We start from the raw sequence: 25451 nt of genomic DNA on the forward strand, positions 1-25451 counted from the left end.
GCATGAGGACAGCCAAATCTGGATCCTCCATGCACACCGCCGCCGCAGGGAACATCCACACCGCTGGCCCGACGCAGCGACATCTCCGGCCAGGCCCAGCCACGTCAGGCCACGCACACACCGCCCTCGTCCATGCCGCCTCGAGGTCGCGCCGCCCGCTGCCGCCCCACGCAGAAGAACCGCCGAAGCTGCCACGAGCACGCCATAGAACCGCCGCGAAGCCGCCACGCCGCCGGGGAACGGCCGCGCCGCCGTGCCCTATGTCAGTTCTGCGCCCTCGCCGACCGCGCCAGCCCGCGTCGTCGCCACTGCGCGAGGGAGAGAGAAGGCCCCGCCGGCACCGGCGCCGCAGAGGCTTCGCCCGGCGACGCCCTTGGGCGGCGGCGAGGGGAGGGGAGGGGCTCTGGGGCGAGAGGAGAGGCGCCGCCGGGAGCTCCCAGGCGGAGCTAGGGTTTTCTCCCTCGTGAAGTGCGTTCACCATATAATCAACCTTTTACCAATTGGTTCCCCATGAAAATCCTTGTTTGGAAAGTAGGGTTTTTTTAATCCAATGGTCCTCATTACTTCTTAGGAGCTTCTTAATCCAATGGCCCTCCTTCGGAGCTTCTGAACCTGCGAGGTTCTACACCTCCATTATATAATCCGCTACGGTGTTTTGCTCGGAACCTTTCGAACTCATTGCACTACCATTAAGTGCGAAAACATAGCTCGTCCGAGATTTGAAATCGCTTGGATCAGCAATGAACTTAGGATCGATGTCATCATTTAGAGTGAGCTCTTCATAACCTCCAAACACTATCAATATTTCCTTAGTCCTTGACAGCTTTGCCCAAGGATGAAGAAGATACACACACAATGGAGATGGGAACACACAAAGTTCTTGGCACCGCACACAACTCGTGCCTTTTCTCTTGTTCTCTCTTCATAAATCGAACTGATTACAGATGCTTTTAAAGGGAAACCTGCACACACACGGTCAAGCCACACACACCAGCTTGATCCGACTTTTACTCCACACTAGCTGCACACATGCACTTTAGCACTTGTGCCAACTAATTAGTAGACCACTAACACTATGCTGCCCACACGCATTTTTTTTTCCGACAAAGAGCATATATTAATATCGCGGAGATACCAATTACACCCAGCTTCTGCAACAACGCACTGCCCTAGCGATATTACGAATGCACACAGCCAAAAAAAAAAGAATTACCAAAAAAAAAAGTCCCGCTACAACATGATAGATTCAATGACAAAAGCATATAGAACTACAATCATTTGCACTTGATAGATCCAATTGCAAAAGCATGTTGAACTACATTCATCTATACTTGATCATCAGTGGCCACTTATTCTTTCTAAGTACTCGCCGGGACGAGCTGGGGGTGCTCGCCTGGGGAGGAGCTGTAGCGGTGCGCCCGTCGGGAGGAGCAGGGGCGCTCGCCGTGGGAGGAGCTGCAGCGACGCGCCCACCGGGAGGAGAATGGGTGGGGCGCTCGCCGGGGGAGGAGCTGCAGCGGCGCGCCCGCCGGGAGGAGCAGGGCGCTCGCGGGGGAGGAGCAGGGGCGGAGCGCTCGAGGAGCTGGGCGGCGCATCGTTGATCTGTTGGTGGTAGTTGGAGAAATAGACGAGAAAGGGAAGTTTGTGTGGCCAGCGTATGCATAAGGTACGGTGGGACCCATCCACATGTGGGTCACGTCTCCAAAAGAAGGGAACGAACAATTTTCTTCGCGCGATCGGTGGGCTGATGGGAATCGTTTTCCTTAATAAATAGGACCTGTGAGATCACCTTCAACAGGTATATCGATTTCACTGCTTTCGTACCCTTTGTTTTGGTCATGTGGATAACCCACTAATAGACTATAGATAAAGTGGATACCCACGGACTGCCTTCAATGAGGAGAGTTTTTCCAAGGACCATAGACGGTTAGGGAGGATAGACAAGACAAGAGGTATGCAACCTACAGAATATTGTCACCAAATTGCGCACTGACAAATACTTAGGGCTCCCCATCCCTGGTAGGAGTGTATAGGAGCGACTGCTTCCAACACTTAATTGAGAGAGTTTGCACTTGGATTAATGGCTGGAAAGAGGAAGGGCTAATTAGCTCCGTCATGGGGACCGAAATACAAGCTTCTATCATCATTTTGCAATCGAGAAAAAAGAAGAACATAATAAAGTTTCTGAATGACTCAAACGGCAACATGGTCGTGTGTGTAGAGAATGTATGTAGGTAACCTAAAATATAAAAGCATGCAACCTACACAAAAATGTCAAATTATACGGTTGGCCGTGTAGTATTCATGGTATAATATAGTCGGGTTTTCTCTTTTTTTTTGTAGATAAACTATGGTTGACTTTTTTTTTGAAAATTTGCGCGAGTAAGTATCAAGGTGACATGTCCGTGCTGATTTTTTTTTGAAACATTTGAATAGCATTTGTTGAATTTTTGAAATCGCGCCTACACCCAGATTTTCCGTATTTTGGATGAAAGCTCTTCCTTGAAAAGCCGGATAGTTTGGAAAATGAAAGAGTTCCTCATCTTATTCAAATTCTGTTTCAGTGACAAAATGCAGTCCAGATGATTAAGTATTGCCAACAAGATTTTGCGTTTGAACATCTTCGAAGCTTCAAATCCTCTCCCGCTCTAATTTTGTCACTGCAGCGCCCGTTCTCTTTCTTGTCTCCGTCCCGAGCGCCGTCCAGCGCCGCCCTGCAGCCCGAAGCTCAGCCCAGCCCCCTGGTGGACACCCTCCGGCACCTCGCTGCTGCCTCCAGCCAACCATATAAGCCACAGCACCCTGCCGTCTATTTGCTCTCTCGCCGGTCGGCCTCTTCTACCGCCCCCCTGGGTTCTACGCCGGGGGCCATGGTCGCTGCCGCCACTGTTGACACGGGAGGACAAGCGCGTACCCACGGCGGCAGGAGGCCCGGCGGTCGGAGGAGTGCCATTTTTTGGCTGGGTGTCGAACGGCAAGGCGCACCCGGTGTTCTCCGTTCGTCGCGGTCTCTGCTAGACAGCCCGCCTGGTGCTCGATCAAATGCTGCAACAGGGCGACGCGTTTCCGTTGTTCTTCGACCTTAAGCAGCAGCGACAGCACGACGCTCGTGAGCAGGCCGCGCGTTGTACGTCTTGACTGAGGTGCTGAGCCAATCAGGAGAGCAGGAATTCGGTTATATCGTTTGATGGCTAATTTCGTTTGTTCCTACAATTCCAGCGTGACATCGTTATTTTGCAATCCTTGTTTGACCCTCTTATACACTTATTAGATTTTCGTCTTCAGTTGGTGCGGAGCATGTGTTCGATTAAGTCGCCAACTACCCATAAAGGCCCGCATCTGCTGACATTAACAAACAAGCTGGAAGGTCTTCTCTGTTACAGTTCCGAGTTTAGTGAATCGTTAATTGTTCTAGATGTGATGACATGATGGGGTCCAACACATGCATCGACAACCTCCACCACGAGCAACCAGCACCATCAGGTACCTTGCTGTTGATGTATTTCTTCTCCCCTACATGTGTGTTCTCGATCTTGCCCGAATAGCAATTTTTTTCCTTTTTCAAGACAGGCAACCAAAGGTTGCTCGCCATTTTTCATTTAGATTGAGAAAGGAGGGGTTTTACAGGTTGATTACATAGGGCAGAGCCGTCCACACACCACAACAATGAAACTACTCCTCTCTAGGACACACAGCAGTTGCACCTACTTTTGCCCGCGCAAGCTTCCACTGCGCTAGTTCTGCCTCCGCTAAAGCCACAAGCTGAATGAGATTCGTGATTTTCCTTTCGAAGGTTCTATCATTCTGTTCAAGCCATATTCTGTGCATACCAGCAATGGCAATAGCGGCCACCTCTTTTCATTGGGACTTCAGGAATCTGTTGGTAAGGGAGAGCTACCATCCTCTGACAGTTTCATGTGGTGTCGGCACAATATCCTCAACTCCTTTTCCTTTGCAGAAATTGAACCAGAATTCCCTGGCAAAAGGGCACTGCAGAGAAGGTGATTAATATTTTCAAATCCTGATCGCAAAGGGTGCATTTATCCAGGTGATCCAGTCCGCGCCATTGTCTTCTATTCGCCCTCCAGCATCTATTCCTTAGAGCAAGCCAACAGAATAGCTTCTCCTTTAGAGGGGCACCTTTTTTCCAGAGCAGCTTTGCATAGTCTTCTTCCACCGTACCAAGAAAAAAAATGCGGAGTAGACTGAAGAGGATGAGTACTGTCCATTTGATGTGACTCTCCAACAGAACTGATCTTCCTCGCTAGTCATGGCTGGCAGCTCTTGAACTTCAGTCCAAAGGTTGATGACTTCAGCAATTGCTTGAATGCTTGGGTTCCCACGGATATCCTGGATCCAAGTGTTACCATGCCGTGTCTCTGCAACTGTTGTTTTCATAGCCCGATGACCTTGGATAAATTTCAGTAAGGAAGGAACAATTTGAGAGGGCCTTTTTCCCATCAAGCCATCCATCTGCCTTAATTCTTTTCCCATTACCCACTACACATTTGCAGGCTGCCTGGAACAGATGTTCTGCATCGTCAGACAAGGTGAAATGAAGGCCAGTCCAAGATCTTGCCGGTCCTGATCTTTCTAGCCATCTCCATCGCATACACAGTGCAGCATTCAGAAACTTAAAATTGTGAATTCCAAGGCCTCCCAAATTCTTTGGCTTACAGACTTGTTCCCAGGTGACAAGACAGTGCCCCCCCCCCCCCCCTTCACATCTTCTGATCCATGCCACAAAAATGCCCTGCATATCTTGTTTATGCGCTTGATTACCCAAGGTGGCAGATCGAGGGATAGCATATGGTATGCCGCAATGGCTGAGAGGACTGTTTGTAGTACAAGAATTAGCCTTCCACTACTGGTGAGCATGAGGGTTCTCCAAGTGTCCAGTTTCCTTGCGATCTTGTGAATTAGTAACTGCAGTTCGGCTTTTCTTAAAGCTTACAGCGATAGAGGCAGTCCCATGTAGTTACATGGAAAGCTCACCAACTGACATGGGAAGGAGGTAATCATCTCCGGGACATCTACTTCAGAGCAAGCAATCAGAGCAATGGCGCAGTTGTTAAGATGGTAGATAAGTCCAGAGGCATCTCCAAATAACTGAAGAAGTGATTTAGCTGCTGCAAGCTCATTTCCATCAGGGCATAGGAACATAGTGCCATCGTCTGTGTATAGAGATAATCTGTGATTAATACCCCATCGATTCAAGATCTGGGAAACCCCTCTTTCTTCTGATTTACAGAACACAACATTGGTTACATCCATGATACACAAGAACAATGTAGGTGACAGTAGGTCGCCCTGCCTCAAACATTTCCCATGCCAGATTCAATCCCGAGGACTGCTATTAATTAGAGCACCGAGTGCTAGCCGTAGAGAGAAATGCCACAATTAGAGAGATCATCTTGGGACCAAAATCCTTCTTGGAAGAACTCGCAGCAGCAGTGGCCAAGACACAGAATGACAGAATCGAAGGCGTGGGCCGGTGGAAAGTTTTGGCGCTCTGGCTTACAACATAAAATTGTCTTGGATTTATCGGCCGGGGAAGAAAGCGCTCTGGTTGACCACAACCAAAGAGTCCACATGTAGCGCCATCCTGCAGGCAATTGCTTTGGAGATTATTTTTGCGAAGCAGTGGACAGGACTAATGGGGTGGTAGTATGCAATATCCGCGGCACAGTCCTTCGTTGGAATTAGCGTGGTATATGCCTGATTCAGGAAATGGAGGCTGCGCTGATCTCCACAAGTTAGCTGATGAATCGCAGCCTTGAAGTCCCTTTTAATTGTTGCCCAGCAAGACTGGAAGAAGCATGCGGAAAAACCGTCGGGGCCTGGCGCTTTGTCCACTGGAAGTTGCTTGATTACATTCCAGATTTCATCCTCAGCTCTGAGAGATTCAGGGCAGGGAGATCCAATACTGCCAGATTTATGTCACAAGTTCTTTGGTTGGGAGTGCCAATTAGTTCCTCAGAATTCAGTTGCGAGTGTTTCCATGTCAGCCTGATTGCTGACTTCTCTGTCTCCACTCCAGAGCTTAAACATATGGTTTCTCCACCTCCTTTTGCTTGTGCGTGTGTGAAAGTAGGCGGTATTTGCATCTCCTCGCGCAGCACAGTAAGCACGAGCCTTGTGCCTGGTGCAGTTGTCGGATGAGTTCTTGTGCCTGCTCCTTAATATTTACAATTCGCAGCTGACACCAGCATTTGAGTCCTTGCGGTTGCTTGAAGTTTGAGGTTGGAGGATTTCATCGGACCATTTGGAGCCTCAGAAATTTCCCATGCATCAGCCACTACTTCCTGGAAATCTGAGAGACTAGGCCAAAATGATTCAAAATGAAAGCGCTTCTTAGATTGAAAATTTACTTCAGTAGACTTCTCAACCGGACAGTGGTCTGAAAGGCTTGATGGGAGCGCCTGGAGCAGACAGTTTGGATAAGCAGCTTCCCAATCTGCAGAGCTGAACCAGCGATCAATGCGACAGAGAGTTGGTTGCGGCCTCATTTGACAATGTATACTTGCGACCAATGAGGGAGCTTCAGTAAGTTCTAACTCATTCAGAAGGTGGCGGAAGCCTCCCATAATGCGATGATTCAGGCACGCACTATTTTTGTCAGCTGCATCAACGATGAGATTGAAGTCCCCGGTAGCAACCAACATACCTGGGCAGCTGTTGCGAATGAGCCGTAGTTCATCCAGGCAGGCAGGCAGGCATGAGACTGTCTTTAGTAGGACCATAAACTGTATTATGCCACCATGTACCACCATCAGTAAATTTAGCTTAGCTGTAATGGAGAAGGTGTCCACTCTAGGAAGCAGTAGGACCATAAACTGTATTATGCCACCATGTACCACCATCAGTAAACTTAGCTTAGCTGTAATGGAGAAGGTGTCCACTCTAGGAAGCGAGACAGAGACCAAATTGGACTGCCAGGCTAAGATGATGCTGCCCGCTGTTCCACTATCTGGTAGATGCAAGAACCCATCAGAACAAGGTCCAAAAATCTGGTTAATTGTGAATTGTGAAACATGCTGGCGTTTTTGTTTCCACTAGACAGACCACCACTGCATTTGCATCATCAATTACTGAACGGACAGCAGTACCACGTCCAGGCGAATTCAGCCCACGATTATTCCAAGAAGCAACATTATGGTTTACAGTGTCTGCATCACTCCCTCCTCCCGGGCCGCTCGCGCGAGCGGCTCCGGAGGCTCCCCCAACCCTAAAAAAAAACCCCTCCTTTTTCCCTCTTCCTGGCCGCTGCTGCCGCCGGCGCCGGCGGTGGCGGCCGCGCCCCGACGGGTTCCTCGCGCGCGCGGGGGGACGTCTCCAGGGCGGCGCGGGTGGCGTGTGTGCGTGGAGTTGCTCTCCGGCTACGACGGGGAGGCACGGAGGAGCGGAGGATCCCGGCGGTGGAGCGGCGGCGGGCGCGCGGTGGAGTCTCGGCGCTAGACGGGGGCAGTGACGGCGGGTCAGGAGCTTGGTGGCGGCGGCGGCGTGGAGTGCGTCCAAGGGAGTCCTGGCGCAGCGGAGGCCGGCCGGCGGCCAAGGAGGAGGACGCGCGTCCTCGTTCCCCGATGGCGCCGACGAGGAGGAGGGTTCGGAGGCGCAGGGCCCAGATCTGGGTCCTTCTTGGGCCCGATCTGGGTTTTGGGCCGGGTGGTTGTGGGCCTGAGCGCAGGTGACTTCTGCTGGAGCCCGGAGGGTAGGTGGTGCCTGCTGTTGTTCGTGTCTAGGCTGGAGGTGGAGCTCGGAGCGTGTCCTCCCTGGCCATGCCGGGAGCTGGTGGAGCACCATGGTGAGGCAACGGTGACAAAGTGTTGTGGCGGCGGCGGTGTGGACAACAAGATCAGCGGCCCCAATCCGGCGGGCAGCGTGGGCGGTGTGCGGCATCGGACGAAAGTCTAGCCCGCTTTGCCAGTGCCGGCGGCGACGGCGCCCGTGGGCGTCGTTTCCCTCCTTGGAGGCGGCGCTGAGGTATGCTGACACTTCCCTGCTCCCGCATGGGTTTGGTGTTGTCTCCGGGCGAAAGCCTAGGTTCGGTTGGAACCGACGCATTGGCGGCATTTTGGTGTCGTTCCTCTGTTGGGAGCCTTGCGGTTGGAGACACGACTTGTTGATTCTCTTTGCGTTCCTCCGGTTTCTGTCACTGTCCAAGGTTGATCTTCCGGGGCGCTATGTACGACGTCGTCGGAGAGTCCAAGGCGACGCCTTTTTTGGAGGCCGACCTAGTCGCGCCATCTTCTCCTTTGATGGTGCGTCGACATAGGAGAGTTCTCTTGCAGGTTTTGATCTCTGGAGGTACCCAGTGTGGAGCGAGACGCGGCTTTGAGGATCATCTTTGGATAGGTTCTTTGTGTTGTAGTTGTAACTTTGGTGTTGGCTGGTCTTCGGATTAGCCGGTGTGGAGTTCGTTCTGCACTCGTTGTTCGCAGCGAGTTGTAGTCGTCTTGCACTAAAATTCTGCCTTCTATAAAGATATGGTACGCCTTTGGCGTACTCTCGAAAAAAACATTATGGTTTACAATATCCATTACACTAATCTTCAGAAATTACATGAATGAATATTTACAGAAATTACATTCGTGTTTCGATTATATTGAGAGTAAAAAGTGATTTTATCAACCAAAATTGTCTATGCTGACATATGCAAACATTTTTGTGTGTGTGTGTGTGTGGGGGGGGGGGCTGGTTAACCCCTTAACTGGAGATTAGCACACTCGTAATTGTGGTCTGAAAATACGCAGCGGAATTAATGTAACTTCAGCATCACTTTGTACTAACTCGCGGATCGTTGCTCGTGTTGGAAGGAAACATATGCATCAAACATATATGGAGGAAACAAGATATCTCATGGCTCTCTCCTGACCATAGAGATGTCTTGGTAGGGAGAGAACCTTCTCACCTTACCATAGAGGTGTCTTAGGTAGGGAGAGAGGTTCTGAGAACATTAGCAAATCAACACACAGAGACACCAATCCTTTTTACGTGAAAAACCTCTCAACTTGACATGAAAAACCACGGGCCGAATCCACCCAAATATTCTTCCACTATAACTAAATGGGGATACAACACGTTCTTCTCTAGAGAACACTAGAGGATATGAGACATCAAGATACAAGCAGATCTTGGATACCTTTACAAAATTTGGGGCACAAGAGCTTGAATGAGGCAAGGATGCAGATCTGGTCTTCACAACCTTGCGGGCAAGGCCCGACGCTTGATGTAGCTTCTTCCTTCAACTTTCTCTCTTTCCCTTCTCTCTTGGTTTTCTTCTCCAATTAAGGCTATCTTGGATTTTCGTTACTCCACCTAGTGCTGGCTGGATGGGAGACTTAAAATCCCCCTTCCCTCATGTGCAACGTCCAAAATGACCTTTGGTCATGGGTAGTGGTCTCTTGCACCTGTTTGGACCGCTTGAAGGGCTTCAATGGGCCATTTCCTCGCAGACCACATGAGGACGATACCCAACATTCTTCGCCATCTGACTCATGTGGGGGGCACAACCATGCCCGCTGCCTTGCAACATACAATCAGCTTCTCACTTGGCAATATCTTGGTCATCATATCCGGGCCATTCTTGTCGGTATGGATCTTCTCAGGTCTCAGCGACTTGGCACTCACAACTTCTCGAATCCAATGATACCTCACTTCAATGTGTTTGGTTCGAGAGTGGAAACTTGGATTCTTGGCAAGATGGATAGCACTCTGGCTATTGCAAAATAGATCATAGTTCTCTTGCTTCATGCCCAACGCTCGCAATAAGTTCTTCATCCACAACACTTCCTTGCAAGCCTCAACCGCTGCTATGTACTCAACATCTGTGGTTGATAACTAAACACATTTCTGCAACCTTGATTGCCATAGCACTGCCCCCCTGCATAAGTCATCACGTAACCAGAAGTAGACTTTCTAGAATCTTCACCACCAGCATAATCTACATTTGTATAGCCTTGCAATTCAGGATCACCGCTTCCAAATCATATGCAAGATCTAGAAGTAACTTTGAGATACCTGAGAATCCATTTCATTGCATTTCAGTGAGTTTTTCCTGGATTTGTCATGAACCGGCTAACAACTCCAACTGCATAGGCCATGTCAGGCCTAGTGCATACCATGGCATACATCAAACTTCCCACGATAGATTGGTACGGTACTCTACTCATTTCTTCTTTCTCCTTCTTGCTAATAGGACATTATCTGAATGAGGTAACAGTCTTTGCACCTTGCATATTGAATCTTTCAGGCACCTTCTCAATGTATCGTTCATATGAGAGTCAAAGCAGCTTCTTTGATCTACCACGGGAGATTTTCATGGTATTTGCTTAGCTGGTGCTAAATCCTTCATGGAAAATGATTTACTCAATGCCTTCTTGAGGAGAGCAATTCTCTTTGTGCCATTTCCAACAATCATCATGTCATCGACTTATAGCAAGAAAATAATGAAGTCACCCTTGGCGTACCTCTTCATAAATACACAATGATCAGGTTGTGCTTTATGGTATCTAAGCTTAGTCATGAATGACTCAAACTTCTTGTACCACTGTCGAGGAACTTGTTTCAAGCCATACAAGCTCTTCTTAAATCTGCACACTTGGTGCTCCTTGCCTGCAACCATGAATCCTTCTAGCTGCTCCATGTATATCTCATCCTCTAGGTCACCATGTAGAAATGCTGCCTTCACTTCAAGTTGTTCAATCTCTAAGTCCATGTTGGCAGCAATGCCCAACACAACTTGGATCGAAGACATCTTTACCACCGGAGAGAATATCTCATCGAAGTCAATACCCTTTTTATGACTGAAACCTTTCACAACCATGGCCTTGTACCTTGGATGTGAGCTGTGTTCTTTAGTCTTGACTCTGTACACCCACTTGTTCTTGAGTGCTTTCTTGCCCTTTAGCAAAGACACCAACTCAAAGGTGTCATTCTCATACAGGGATTTCATCTCATCCTGCATGGCTTTTGACCATTCATTATTGCGCTCATCAGACACTGCCTCCTCATAGCACAAGGGCTCACCTGCATCAGTCATCAACACATATTGATGTGGAGGATATTTGGTGGAAGGTAGTGGATCTCTTCCACTTCTTCTCAACTTCTGCACTGGTGGAGAATCGGGTGGATTATCGTCACCTTCATCATCATCATCTTCATTAGATGGATGGTTATGTCCCGTACTTGTATTGCCTTGATCAGTTGCATCATCACTATCTTCAGCATCATCATCTCCCCCATGATCGTCAGGCACTAGAGGAGGGTTAACTGGATCCACGTCAACATTAGGTGTGGATGTGGTGGCCTTCGGCTTCTTCGGTTTCCCAATATCTTGTACTGTTTCATCTTCAATGAAAACCACATCTTGGCTCTTCACTGTCTTCTTCTTGATTGGATCCCACAATCTGTATCCAAATTATTCACTTGGACTGCTAAGATAGATGCACAACTTTGTCTTGCTATCAAGCTTGGATCTCTCATCCCTTGGGATGTGCACAAGTGCCTCGCAACCAAAGACCTTCAATTGCTTGTATGGCACATCCTTCCCTGACCAAACTCTCTGAGGAATATCACCTGCAAGAGGAACTGAGGGGACAGGTTTAGTACATACATAGCATAATTGAAAGCTTCAGACCAAAAAGAATTTGGTAACTTAGCATGAGAGAGCATAGCTGTGTCCCTCTCAGTGAGTGTTATGTTCATTCTCTCAAGTCTGATGCCAAACTTTCTGCAATACATCTCAAAGGAACCTCAGTATTCACCACCATTGTCTGATCTCACGCACTTGAAGTTCCTGCCAGTTTCTCGCTGGCATGGAATTCCTTGAAGACGTCTAGCACCTGCCACTTGTTTCTCAAAACATACAAAAACATCTTTTTGGAGTGGTCATCAATGAATGTCACAAAGTATAATGCTCGACCGAGGGATTTTTCGATCATAGAGCAAACACCAGTATGCACAATGTTAAGAACATTCTCCGCACGATGCGATGGGCATGTACGAAATGCAACCCTATGTTTGCCAGCAAAACAATGTTCACGTGGTTTCAAGGTTATACCTATCAACTCAGGGAGGAACTCTATGCGAGCAAGAGCCTGCATTCCCTTCTCACTCATATGCCCAAGCCTCTTGTGCCACAACTCAACTGAAGTGTTATTCTTAGCGACAGTCAACACATCATTGCATAGCTTGGTTTTAATCACATAGAGACGTCCTTGCTTACTTCCTTGAGCCACAATCAAAGAGCCTTTGGCGAACTTCCATATTTTATCACCAAAATAACTTCCATGGCGAATGTCATCAAGCATTCTTACTGGCAACAAATTCAACCGTATATTGGGTACATGCCTCACATCATCGAGCACCAACGTGCAACTTGTGTTTGTTTCAATGCATATAGAACCCTTGACAACAATAGTCGACAAACCACTTTTCCCCATCCTCACCTGGCAAGTAATGTCGTTGGTATAGGAAGTGAAATACTCTTTGTGTGATGTCATGTGGAAGGATGCACCTGAATCCACAACCCAACTCATGGCATCATCACGAACATCACTATAGCATATTTCATCTTCAATGATGAGGTAGTCTTCACCTTCTCTACATTTTGTAGTCATGGTGGCACCATTCTCTCCCTTTTGCTCGTTCTTGTTTGCAACTTTACCCTCTGCAAGATCTCTTTTGTATTTCCTGCAATCATTCTTCTTGTGATTTGGCTTGCCACAGTAAAAGGAAGTGATTTCTTGTCTCGCAGCAGCCAGGCTAGGGAAGTGGCCGGATCGGGGCTTCAGCAGACAAATTGGGCTGGGGGCAGGCCGGGTCGAGGCAGAGCAGGGACGGATCGAGGCGGAGCAGGGTCACGAGCGGCCGGCCACGGACTGAGCGGAGTCAGCCAGATGCAGCGCCAACCGGCCTAGATTCCAGCCGCGACAGGGCGGCGGCGACCAGCCTTGACAGAGAGTTGCGACTTGAGGAAGATAAGCAACAACTTGAGGAAGAAGGAGAAGCAGCACACGGCCGGAAAATTCGTCGGCGGCGGCGCAGAGGAGCATGGAGTTGCTATGTGCAGGGAGGAGCTAACCAAAGCTCTGATACCATGTTGTAAATGGGCAACTAGTATTCACTGAGGGCCCAAGGCCAGTACAAGTACATGTGTGGCAAAGTGTAGGAAACCCCTCATATACTGGGAAATATACAAGAAAAGGGACTATACATCTCTAACAGCTAGGACGTGAACACGTGAGTGTCTGGATGCAGGAGGGAGAAAATGGTGGCACTTAGGCGACGGTGCTGGGGGCGTAGCCAGGGTTTTTGGTCGCCGGTGGGAGGGTGCGGAGGGGCCGCACCGGTTGCCCGTTACCTATCGCCAGAGGAGGGCATGCGAGGGTCGTGCCGGTCGTGCGAGGCAGGCCGTGACAGGCGGCTCCAGTTGCCGGAGGCAGGTCGAGCCGGACGGCGCATGTCGCCGGATGAGGGCATGTGATGAACGAACCCCTGAGAGCCCTACGGTGCCGCCATAGCCTGGCTGACGCCCTGAGGACCACCGGAGAGAGGGGGGATCTGGCTGGAGGGAGAGTCGGGTGTAGGAAGAAGAGGAGGGGCAATAAGATGGGGCGCTGACAGGTGGGCCCCATGTCCACCTCAGCTCCTAGTCCATGTGTGCTGCCAACTCATCTCTTATAAATGGGCCCACCGGTCAGGGTTGCTGTCAGGATGCTATTAGAGAGAAATTAGCACAATTTGTAACGCCTAGCCTCAGACTTGGTAGATTTTTGAAAAAATTACCAAAACAAGTACTAACCTGTTAACCTAGCCCTAAATGTGGTAGTATTTTGTAATTTACTCTAGAGGGATTGTATCACAAAACCCTGTCTTTCCAATGAAATGAAACACAAGTCTTCTTCGTTTTCTCAAAAAATATCCAGTGACTGAAATGGCAAGATAGAGCAGGTATGATAGTTGCAAATGCACTATTGGTTTCAGAAACCTCTTAGAAGTAGAAAACGAAAGGCAGTAACATCTTCAGAACGTAATTGGAAGGTTTAGGAGCACACCTTAGAATTTGGAACGTAATTGGAAGGTTTAGGCACATGTATAATAGTTGGCTATAAGAAAACGAAAGGCAGTAACATGTACTATGCAATAGCCAGCTCTTGCACGTGCTCCTAGGCGCTTTGTGAGAGTGAAAGGTGGATCATGTATTAGTAAAGTAGTCCATTCTTATAGCCAACTATTATACATGTTAGTTATATGGTGACTACAAATGACATGACATCTTGTTATAGCCAACAGTTGGCTATACTATTGGAATTGCTCTGAGCTGAACAGGCTAGCCGGACGTCGGAGTTAGTAAACAAGGACCTTGCTTGCTGTTGATTAAGGTCCAGCCTCGTTTTTGGCGTACATAATTAAACTTGGGAGAAGTGGAGAACTAGTTTATCGAGGCTATGATTATTTAATGCAGGGGGCTGAGCATGCATTTTCCTAGAGGCTGGATTCCTCTTCTCCTTGCAGCTACCCATTTGAGCCTAGGTAGCTCCACTTCTGGCAATGCCAGTCCTGCGACATCCTTCACCCAGGTGAGATACCATATTCGTCAATACTTGAGGAGTGATCGATAATCTGTATTCAAATTACTCATGCTGGATTGACCTTCACACTTCAGGCGAAAGATAGCACATGGAAGGAAGCTCATTGATGATGCCGATTGGGTGGAGGTGAGATATATCAACAGCTATGCCGCGTTTATGGGATACTTGTCCATGGCCGTCAAGGGGTTAGGTTTTCTGGTGTTCACATGGACCACCGTCGTCCTCCTTGGCGGCTTCGTTTCTGTGCTGGAGAAGAAGGATTTTTGGTGTCTCACAGTGATTACACTCCTACAGACAAGGTGACCTTGTCATCTTCGTTACTGCTTATGTTTACTGGTTACTTACCCTTCTTTCCTCAATATTTCATCATATTTCCGTCATTGCCATTTATTTTAGTGTTTGTTGTAACTTTATGATTTTTAAGGATGGAGGGAGCAATATTAATTAAAATTGGAGAGTAGAGTAAATATCACAACAAGAAGAAATTGTCGAAACTATCACAAAAACTACATTGTTAAGCACCAATTCACCAAGCTGTACGCTACACATTTTGGTGTAGTTTTAAGCACAAATGTATAGGATAAAAATGTACTTTGGAATTTATCATCAAAATTAGAGTTGTTGTGAGTGAATTTGAGTTTGAGCTTTAAAATATCCATGTCATTGACTGAGGAATGTCTGAATTATTATAACTTATCAATGAATTTCAGAAGTAGGCAATGTTTTGAACTTATAAAATAGAACCATTTTCATTACAAAAACTATCAAATACCATTACCATCATGGGATATTTGGCCTGGCCAGATTTATGAACATGACTAGGGTTTGTCTAGCTGTGCTTAGAGTTCCTGAGTGTGAGTATGAGTATTCAGTCTCCATGTTGAAGTGGTATCGCGTCGATCGGTTTGACACCGCTAGCTTGCGAGGAATTGGTACCAGAAGTGTTGATACGGACTCTTAACGTTTGCAGCTAAGATGTTCGTACTACTGAATACTACATTTTTTTGACTTATATTGTCTCTGTTTGTAAACTACTGTTGTACTTAACTGGGACGTGCATTTAACAGGGCATTCAATGGCTTTGTAAGAGAAAAGTTATCGGATATTGGGTATTGGTATTCAGCACTGTTCAGCATTGGAGTCAGCATTGCTAAGCTTTGCTTTCCAGAAAAAGGTGGCATTTCCAAGCCCAACTATGGGCATGAGTCGTCCCTGAAACGATTTCTGGTAGCTTTAACGGTGGGCGTGCAAGTGATGGTGTCCATATGTCCGGACTGTATATCACCACCGGGATTTCACTGTGGCGTCTATCAGAGCATGATTTCGGGGGAAAGGATGGAGAGGTGAACCTGAAACTTGGTCTGGAAGTCCTCTACTCTCTTGCTCTGCTGCAGGGCACACTCTTCTGCTACAGGACCAGTTGCTTCCACACGGGAAGAAGACTAGCGAAAATAGTTGGCCAGGAGTACGGATTCAGAGGCCGGGCACTTGACTCAGTAAAGCGCTACTTGCGTGATACCAGGGCGGGGTGCTTCAAGGACCCATCATCTGCCAAAGGAAGGAACCTGCTGACATACGCTGTGGACCTAATGGGATCTCAGTCACCTCAGAGCTACTTGTCTGGGCTAAGGATTCTTGACACACTGATTGGGCCTGGGAGGAGGATGACAGACATGACATTTATGGTTTCGAACAAGAGCGTTACGCTAAGGCGACGCATGATAATCAAGCAGATGATTGGGTCTGCATCCTGTAGCCACGTACTACATAAACTTCTGCAGACGCTGGATTCGACCAGCCAGTATGATGGAGAGATGAGGGAGCGTGCTGCGAGGATAGTGGCGCACCTTGCCAGCGACATCCGCCTGGAGCAGTTTCCACGAGGGATTCAGTGCATATCCTCCATGCTTGAGACCCCTTCCCAGCAGGATGGCAACAATGACGGCGGCAGTTCCAGGGCCACCGACTTCAAAGAGCTGATGCTGCAGGGGCTGTGTATCCTTGGGAAGCTTACCGCCGACGAGGATTACTGCGAAGCCATATGGAAAACTAAAGGCCTGCTCTCCAAGATCATAGCACCTGTAAGCTCCGACCTACTCCACTGCATCAATCATGATGAATGGTCCGCCATAGTGGCCGCATCACTGCAAGTTATGTGCCAGATCGTGACTGCTGCTGGAAACACTACCGAGGTATTACGCCGTGAAATCTCAGGCAACAAAAAAGCAATGCACACCATGCAAATAATCCTCGATTGCAATGATTGTGGTGAAGAGCTATGTGTCCTTGCCATCAATATTCTCTCACAGTTAGACACTGAGAACAGAGAAAGTTTCATCCGCAAACTGCTCGCCATCTTCACTGCTAAAAAGGACAGCCACATCAGAGGATTGGCTGGTGAAAAGCTAGCCACGCTGTGTGTCGAAAGCGAACACAATGCCAGGATCATCTTGAATACAAATGATGATTTTATTAGACAACTCAGTGAAGTGCTCTTAGAAGACGAAAGCAAGGAATGCAGAATAACCGCAGCGTGGATTCTGGAGAGCCTATGTATTCTTCATTACAAGGATAATGATGATGAATGCGTCAAAAGGCTCAAGGAAATCATGATTGACGTCATGCCAAAGGTAATCTTTGCCAAATTAGTTAATGTCCTTTCTGTTTCATTTCGATCAACCTCCTCTCCTATATGATATGGGGAGAGGTGACAATGTCTTGAATTGTTTTATTAAGCTCATCAAACTAACTATACACTTCAGGTACTTAGAGAAGTACTTGGCTATTGTACGAATAAAAAAGAAGCCGTAGAAGACAAGGGTTTGTCCACTCAAGCTAGTTGTGAGTCTTGCGACTTAGAAAAAGGGCAATACAGTGATGATTTACAAGATAGTGGCCGGAACTATTACACTTCCACTCAGCCAGATGATGTGCACTGCAAGGACAGTCAACTGCAGGCAGCATTGTTATCCTTTAGCGTTACGGTATTTGATAAACTGATCGATGCAGATCAGAAATTGTCTCAACAAGTTGTTGCAATTGCTTCTCAAGACAGTGTATTCAGTCTTGCAAGGAAACTCAAGGAGATGGTTGAAATAAACAGCATTTCGGCTCACCCCACGGTTGACTGCCTAAGGATAGTGAAGCTTACCACTAAGATAGCCATAGCAATGATGAGAACCATAGATTGGTACTGGGACGAGGACATGGAGAGCTTGCAGATCTCACTGTCCAAGGCTTCAGAGAAAATGTCAGATTTTGACGGACTCATGATTATCTCAAGTGCTGGGGGCGATCATGGTGTTGTCGAAAAAAGGAGTGATGTGACTCTGGGTTCTCTCATAAAGGAAGCGTTGGTACTTCTAGACAAGATTAAGTCGCGAAAATTAGAGATTGTACCGGTTAGCTCTGTCAAGGGAAACCTGACAAATTGAGTCGGCTCTGTCACTATGCAATGTATGCTATAACGGCGGCATGCAAATCTTTTGAGTGATTGTTGGTTAGGGAGCTCTTTTATGTATGGACAGCAATTTTTCATCATGTTTTATGCTGCTTGAGACATTTGCTTCTTTGATCATTTTTGCTTTATTGAATGCTATCATTTTATTCTTGCCTTGATTCTCATATTTTTGTTTCAGGCTTGGACGCAGCATATTTTTATAGTAGACCATGGTTGTGTTTGCTCTGCAAATGAGTTCGGGTGTTGTGGTAACCAAACCAAAATTTTAGTGTCTACACAAGGCCGTGCGTTGCAGAAAAATTTGCTCAATTTTGTTCAAAGTTGCTCTAATCATCCGTCCTTAACTGTTGTAGGAGATATCTGATAGAGCATGAAGCCACTATGGAACTTTTTTTTTTGCATGAAGTCACAATATAGATTGGTGTACGATTCCAATGATTTTTTTTGCATATGTTTTCTCTGTTTTGTCGTTGATTACTTTTTCTATTCCCTAAAACTTTTCCTCACATGCAGTGGCGGACCTAGGATATTACTAAAGGGAATGCCACAGCAAAAAAATTACGTGTATTTCGATAAAATCTGTTTACCAATTCAATAAATAATTGTAAAATTTTCAACACAATCGATCTACAAGAAATAATTAACATGCAACTGAAATATATTGATGTCATAAACCGTCGGTGGTGGCATAAATAGGAACATACAATAAAGTTTTTTTCGATATTTCCAAAAAACAAAACGGCAATACCAGTCTACCGAGAAAAAAACTGCATACATTTCACAATTTTTTCAATTACTACGAGAAATGAGGGACATGAGCGACATTGGTAGTACCGAGGATAACAAGTAGCGGCTGCTGTATTTGGGAGCCTGGTCGGTGTAGAAGGGCATATCATGCTTAGAGGGGTGAATGTTGAAAATAAGCATGATTATTGCAAATGTATGAGTAGAATAAGAAATACGGTTCATAATCCTACTAGGTTTTGTGCTATTAGCATTTATACATATGTGTGTATAAATCAACCAATCTATATGAGCCTTTGGCTATTAGCAAGCGTTAAGTGCTTCAGGCTGCGCTTCATGACCTGATCGATTCAGTTGATCTTGTAGAGTAGTAGCTAGATCGTATCAAGGTATTTTTTTTTTCAAACGGGCTACCCCTTTCCATTACTGCACAGAACGGAAATACAAAGTCTTTGTAACATACAAACCACAAACAGAGAAAACAGGGAGCGGAAAAGATGTCGCCCTCTCACCATCAGAAAACCTGACAGATACTCGATATCGAGTACTCACTACGGGGCACAAACTTGATGACACTAACGCTAACTCTAAAAGAAGTTTGAGACGAACATATAGATTTACATCCCGCATCATCTGTTCCAAGAAACACTTTGGCCATATCAGTCGCCTTGTCGATCAACTGCTTTGGTCCCATCTTGATTTTCATACCTTCCTCTTCCGAATATAAACCTGCCCAATAATTCAAAAAAGAACAAACAATGAAGATCACTGACACAGGGGATTTGAGCACAAAGCCTTCAAAACTTATCTTCTTCCTGGTATTCCAAATGGCCCAGAAAATAGCAGCAGTTAACAACGTAAAAAACTTCTTGTCCCCTGGCATGTAAGCATACATCCATGACAAACATTGCCAAACGATTAGAAGTGCAACTATTATCCCCCAGACAAGCACTGATAATACCCCAAGTCAGCTTAGCAGCAACATAAGAAAAAAAAGATTTACATCCTCACATTCATTGCAAAAGGAACAAATACGGGAACCAGTCCATTTTATTTTCTTTAAATTGTCTCTAGTCAAAATAGCATCATAGGAAAACTGCCATAAGAAGATCTTAATTTTCAAAGGCAACTTAGCTTTCCAAATCCATCTATTGTTAGGACCATCAAAACTAGTTTCAAGAGACTTATACAAAGAAACAGTTGAGAAACACTTAGTACCAGTCAAGGTCCACCTCACCATATCAGGTTCCATGCTAACTAGCCTTTGAAGAATATAAAGCTTTATATTATTCCACTGATTTAGTAATTCATCAGTCAAACGCCTTCTAAATGGAATGTTAAAGTTAGATATCACAACTTGACCAAAGGTGACTTCCTGAGCCAAAGAAAAGTGAGGATACCTTTCACATAACTTCACATTATTTAACCAAGGATCAAGCCATAATCTAACCAAGTCACCTTTAGTAATAATAACCTCCCTTCCCTGGAGATCAATTTCTTTTACTTTCATCAAAGCTTTCCAACAAGGAGCATCGAATCTAGGTTTCACAGAGGCTACATATTTGTTCCTCGGGTATTTTTGTTTCACAATTCTCTACCAAAGGCCATCTTGAGTATCCAACTTCCACCACCACTTGGTCAGAAGACTAATATTTTGCTTTCTGAGATATTTTACCCCCAAACCCCCTTTCTCTTTAGACCTGCAAATCCTTTTTCCACTTCACCATGCAATAAGCTCTTTTTTTTTCTTCCCAGTCCAAAAGAATCTCTTTCTATGTCAAACCAGCTTTTCTATAAAGGTTTTTTCTTTAACAAGAACATCGCCATATAATAGGAAGGAATTCCTGACAAGCATGAATCCAGTAAAGTTAACCTAGCACCAGACGAAGCGGAATCACATATCCAATCATCTATTTTTTTAAATCATTTTAGCATCCAAGAAATCCCAATCAATGTTGTTCAAATTTGAAATGGTTACTGACACCCCTAAGTATTTCATAGGAAGCTTGTCAACTTGGCAGTTGAACATCTCAGAGTAAGATTTCATAACATGATTACCACCCCCACCCCCAATAACCACCACTTCACTTTTCATGTAATTAATTTTCAAACCTGACATCATCTCAAACATGTACATCAATTCATGTTCCAGGTCATGTTTGATACAGAAAATAGTACCATCAACATACTGAAGCAGAGCCACTCCGTTACCAATTAAATCTGAGGCAAAATCAGTGATCAAATTATTTTTTTGGGCTTCCAACACCATCTTAGTCAGACATTCCACATCCAAATTAAAAAGAGTGGGTGAAAAGGGCCTTGTCTCACCCCTTTAGCACTTTGAAAATATGGCGTAACCACATTATTCAACTTAACACTAACAGTCCCATTATGCAAAATGTTTTTGGACCAAATACACCATTGTTCAGATAACCTCTAGCCTATGGCAATCTATCAGGAAATCCCAGTTAACCTTATCATAAGCTTTTTCAAAATAAATTTTGAAAATGACCCCACCCATTTATTAACATGAGCATGATGCATCAAGTCATGCAAAGATAGCACCCCATCCATTATATTCATGCCCTTAATAGAAGAATTTTGATGGATACTAAACACCTTGTCAGCATAAGGATCCATCCTTAAAGATAAACTTTGCTAATCAACTTGTAAATGCATCTAAGTAAACAAATAGTTATGAACTATTGAATTTTGTTAGCCTTGGAGGTTTTAGGCAACATGGTAATGATGCCATAGTGTAGCCTCTGATTATCAAGATTATTAGCATGGAGGCACTTGAAATAACCATGATATCATTTTAAAAAAAGTCCAAACAGTGTTAATAGAATTCTACTGGGATACTATCAGGTCCAGGAGATTTTTTCTCCGTTGCAAATAAGGCATCTTTCACCTCATGTTCAGAAAAAGGTTTTATCATATCACTATTATCTTCCTCATTAAGCTTTTCATTAGGACTCCATAAGTTTTGGTCAATGTGGAACAAATTGCCATGGGCAGGGCCAAAAAGATCTTTATAATATTCAGTAGCATGATTGACCGAGTTGTAAGTCCCTTCCACAATGATACCATTATTATCCAAGGAGAGTCCTCCCATTAGCAATTATATGAAAGTAAGCAGTATATTGATCCTCTTCTAACAACCATTTCCCATGGGCCTTTTGATGGCAATAACTTTCCTCCTCCTCCTCCTCATAAAGTTTAAACAATTCTTCCTGCATCTTAACTCTGTAAGACATTTCATCTGTAGTTAACTTCCCATTCTCCTCTGGAAATTCCAGCACCAAAAGCTCCTTCTTGAGCTCTAACTTCCTCTTTTTATTACTACCAAAAGTATTAGCACCCCAACCTTTACCATACTTTTTAATCCTCATTATCTTGATATTAAGAATATCAATAGGGTCCCTACTATTAACAGGTTTCTCCCAGATTTTAGATTAGTATATTTGAAATTACTTTAAAACAGTATGAACTTTCAAAAAGTAATGAATACAAAAATGTTTCACAGTTTCTGTAGATTACTGCACTACAACCGGTTATAGAATAACTTGTTTTAATAAAGAAAGCTGTGTGCATCAATTGATGCAGAGGCTGGCGCTATGCTTCCATTTCGAAAAAAAAACCCGGTTATAGAATAGCCCGGCTATATATATATATATATATATATATATATCTATTTATAAGTACTAGCAGGAGCAAATTAAAGTCTGACTTTGATGACAATTCGCACGCCGCATTATTGGACTGGTCACGGGGAAATGACAACGCAGCCAAGAGCCAAGCCTGTCGGTTACACAGCTCGTCATCGTCTCTCTAGGATAGATTCATCGTCCGTGTCTGCATAATAAAATCTCCCAAAGGATATTTTGTGTCCTCATACTGCAATGTGGCCTCTCTTATCTAATTACCTATCCAGCTCACCTCCGACCCTATATGGTAGGTTCATGGACTAAATTGGTCCATGCTAGCCACGGATTTCAGTCGACGCACAACAACAAAAACGAAGGTTGAATTGGGAGGCAGTTGTGGGCCACAAACTAGCTAGTACTGAGCCCCTTGCAACCTCGCATGCTTACAAACACACAGCACACTATAAGATGGGATGCACATGCACCACCCAGACAACAACACTTGCGAGTCACTTGCATTGCAGGAAAGGTTTCTTATTGAATCCATCTAGAGCATAGCACTGCTGAATCCATGGCGAAATGCTTGATGCTGCTGCTCTCCTTCGCGTTCCTCTTGTCGGTGGCCGGCACGGCGACGGCGACGCCATGCCACCGCGATGACCTCCGCGCGCTGCGGGGCTTCGCTGAGAACCTGGGCGGCGGCGGCGCACTCAGCCTCCGCGCCGCGTGGTCAGGCGCCTCATGCTGCGATTGGGAAGGCGTTGGCTGCGACGGTGCCAGCGGCCGTGTCACGGCTTTGTGGCTCCCCAGGAGCGGCCTCACGGGGCCAATCCCGTCATGGATTTGTCAGCTTCACCACCTACGCTACTTGGATCTTTCAGGTAATGCATTGGTTGGCGAGGTACCCAGGAATCTGCAGGTACAGCTCAAAGGCATCACCAACATGCCATTGCATGTGATGCGTAACAGAAGATCACTCGACGAGCAGCCCAATACAATTTCTGGGAGCAACAATACTGTCAGATCCGGGAGCAAAAATGTTGTTGCTGGAAATGACAACACCGTCATATCTGGGGACAACAATAGTGTGTCTGGGAGCAACAACACTGTCGTATCTGGGAGTGACAATACCGTAACCGGCAGCAACCATGTCGTATCAGGGACAAACCATATCGTTACAGACAACAACAATAATGTATCCGGGAACGATAACAATGTATCCGGGAGCTTTCATACCGTATCCGGGGGGCACAATACCGTCTCTGGGACCAACAATACCGTATCTGGGAGCAACCATGTTGTATCTGGAAGCAACAAAGTCGTGACAGATGCTTAATGATCTGTCAGCGCATGATTGTTTCCATCTTAACGCAGCTCACGTTCTAGTCCAAGTTCACTGTACCTCACAATCTGTTGGTGCGTTCAATCGCGTTATGTAACTTCAAGGATATACCATACTTTTCCTACTATATATAAAATTTCTCTTTACATACATGTTGACCTGAATATAAACTGTGTCTTGCAGATCATGTAGACCAAGCATGTTTGGTTATGTACAAATTTGCATAATTGATGTAGATCGTGACAAGATTTGTAAATGTGCGCTAAGAGGGTTGTGGCGGTTCCTTGGGCTATCCTTGCAATAAGATTTGTGCAACTGTTCCTTGCGTTGTCTGGCGAGGGCTGTGGCGGATCACTGCCCCCTCCGCCTCGACTGCGCTCGACGGGTCGGAAGGGTTTCAGTTTGAACGTTTCTGGCTGAAACTCGATGTGTTCAGCGAAGTAGTACAGTTCGCCTGGGCTGAGATTGAAGGCGATCCGGACCCCTTCCGGCGGCTGACCACGAAGCTGAAGCGCACGGTGCGCATCCTCATGAGTTGGAACGATAAGAAGGTTGGGAGTGTCAAACTTCAGCTTACGACAACGCCAGGAGGTGGTGCTAGGCTAGATATTGCCATGGAATCACGACTGTTGTCTTCGGACGAGCATCGACTCCGGACCCACCTTAAGCACGCCTATCTAGGGTTGGCTTCCCTCGAGGCCATGATAGCACTTAATAATTTCTTGTGAGTGAAACCCGGGCAGTATTGGACCTTGGTCCTCGTGATTCTCGTGCCACATCGTTGCATTCCTTCTGATCCCGCGATCGATCTTAATTAGGTGAAGCCGTATGAACACCATTCCTAGTTAATCTTACAACATCCGGAATACTTATCCGTACGTGATTTCGCATGGTGTGCACGATCGTTATATACAGCGAGATAATACTGACGCTGCTCCTATAAATGAAGTTCAGAGCCCGTACTACCATTCACAATCTACAAATCAGCATAGCGGAATCAGGGCAAACATGGGACTCAATTACTGTTCCCTCGTGGTCCTCCTCATGTTTCCTCTCCTTCTCATCTCCTCCTCGGTATCTACCGAATTTGATTTCTTCTACCATGTTCAGCAGGTATAACTTGATCGTTTTTCAAATCACTGCCTCGCTCTCTCAGGTAGATCAATGATCAGATGTTGATCCGTTGTTTCTGAATGCACTGTCCTGGGTCGTTCCGCGACACGAAGGGCGGGTGCTGCTTCAAGAAGGTGCACGTCGCGAGAACGCGCCATCGTCGTCGGAAGAGACCGAGGTTCTCCAACGTTTTCACGTAGACCCGAAACCACCACCCCTAGATCCCAAGCTAGGTCCACGGACCAAAAGCACAACATCTTCCAAATACCTATGACCTAATGTCAACCTAACAAATCCCCCAAGGCACTAGGAAGGCTGCCAGCAACCATAGCAAGATCGTGCATAAGCAGGTACGGCGATGTTGCGAGAGGGATGCAACACCAACGAAAGATCAAAGGGTGATCCACAAGACACTACAAAAAAAACTTGCCTGAAGCGAGGCCACTAAGATGAGCAGTTTGAGGTGGAGGGACAAAGTCTATCAATTCGAACCAGAGGATCAACATTGGGACGCCTTCAACAAAGGAACTGTCACCATATTGGCCAAGGCC

At 46.1% G+C, this 25451-nt stretch overlaps 1 protein-coding gene across 1 annotated transcript; it reads left to right on the plus strand.

The window, feature by feature from the left end:
* Positions 1-22956: 22956 nt before the first annotated feature.
* On the plus strand, positions 22957-23937 carry LOC124675081 (phytosulfokine receptor 1-like). The gene has a single exon (XM_047211147.1). The coding sequence runs from the start codon at positions 23017-23019 to the stop codon at positions 23779-23781; it is 765 nt and encodes a 254-aa protein (XP_047067103.1). The 5' UTR covers positions 22957-23016; the 3' UTR covers positions 23782-23937.
* The last annotated feature ends 1514 nt before the right edge of the window (positions 23938-25451 follow it).

This window comes from Lolium rigidum, chromosome 7, assembly GCF_022539505.1.
Source record: "Lolium rigidum isolate FL_2022 chromosome 7, APGP_CSIRO_Lrig_0.1, whole genome shotgun sequence".
Lineage (NCBI taxonomy): Eukaryota > Viridiplantae > Streptophyta > Magnoliopsida > Poales > Poaceae > Lolium > Lolium rigidum.

What these genes read in the sequence shown, in the direction of transcription:
- LOC124675081 (XM_047211147.1), top strand. Translation starts at nt 23,017, where the DNA reads ATGGCGAAATGCTTGATGCTGCTGCTCTCCTTCGCGTTCCTCTTGTCG.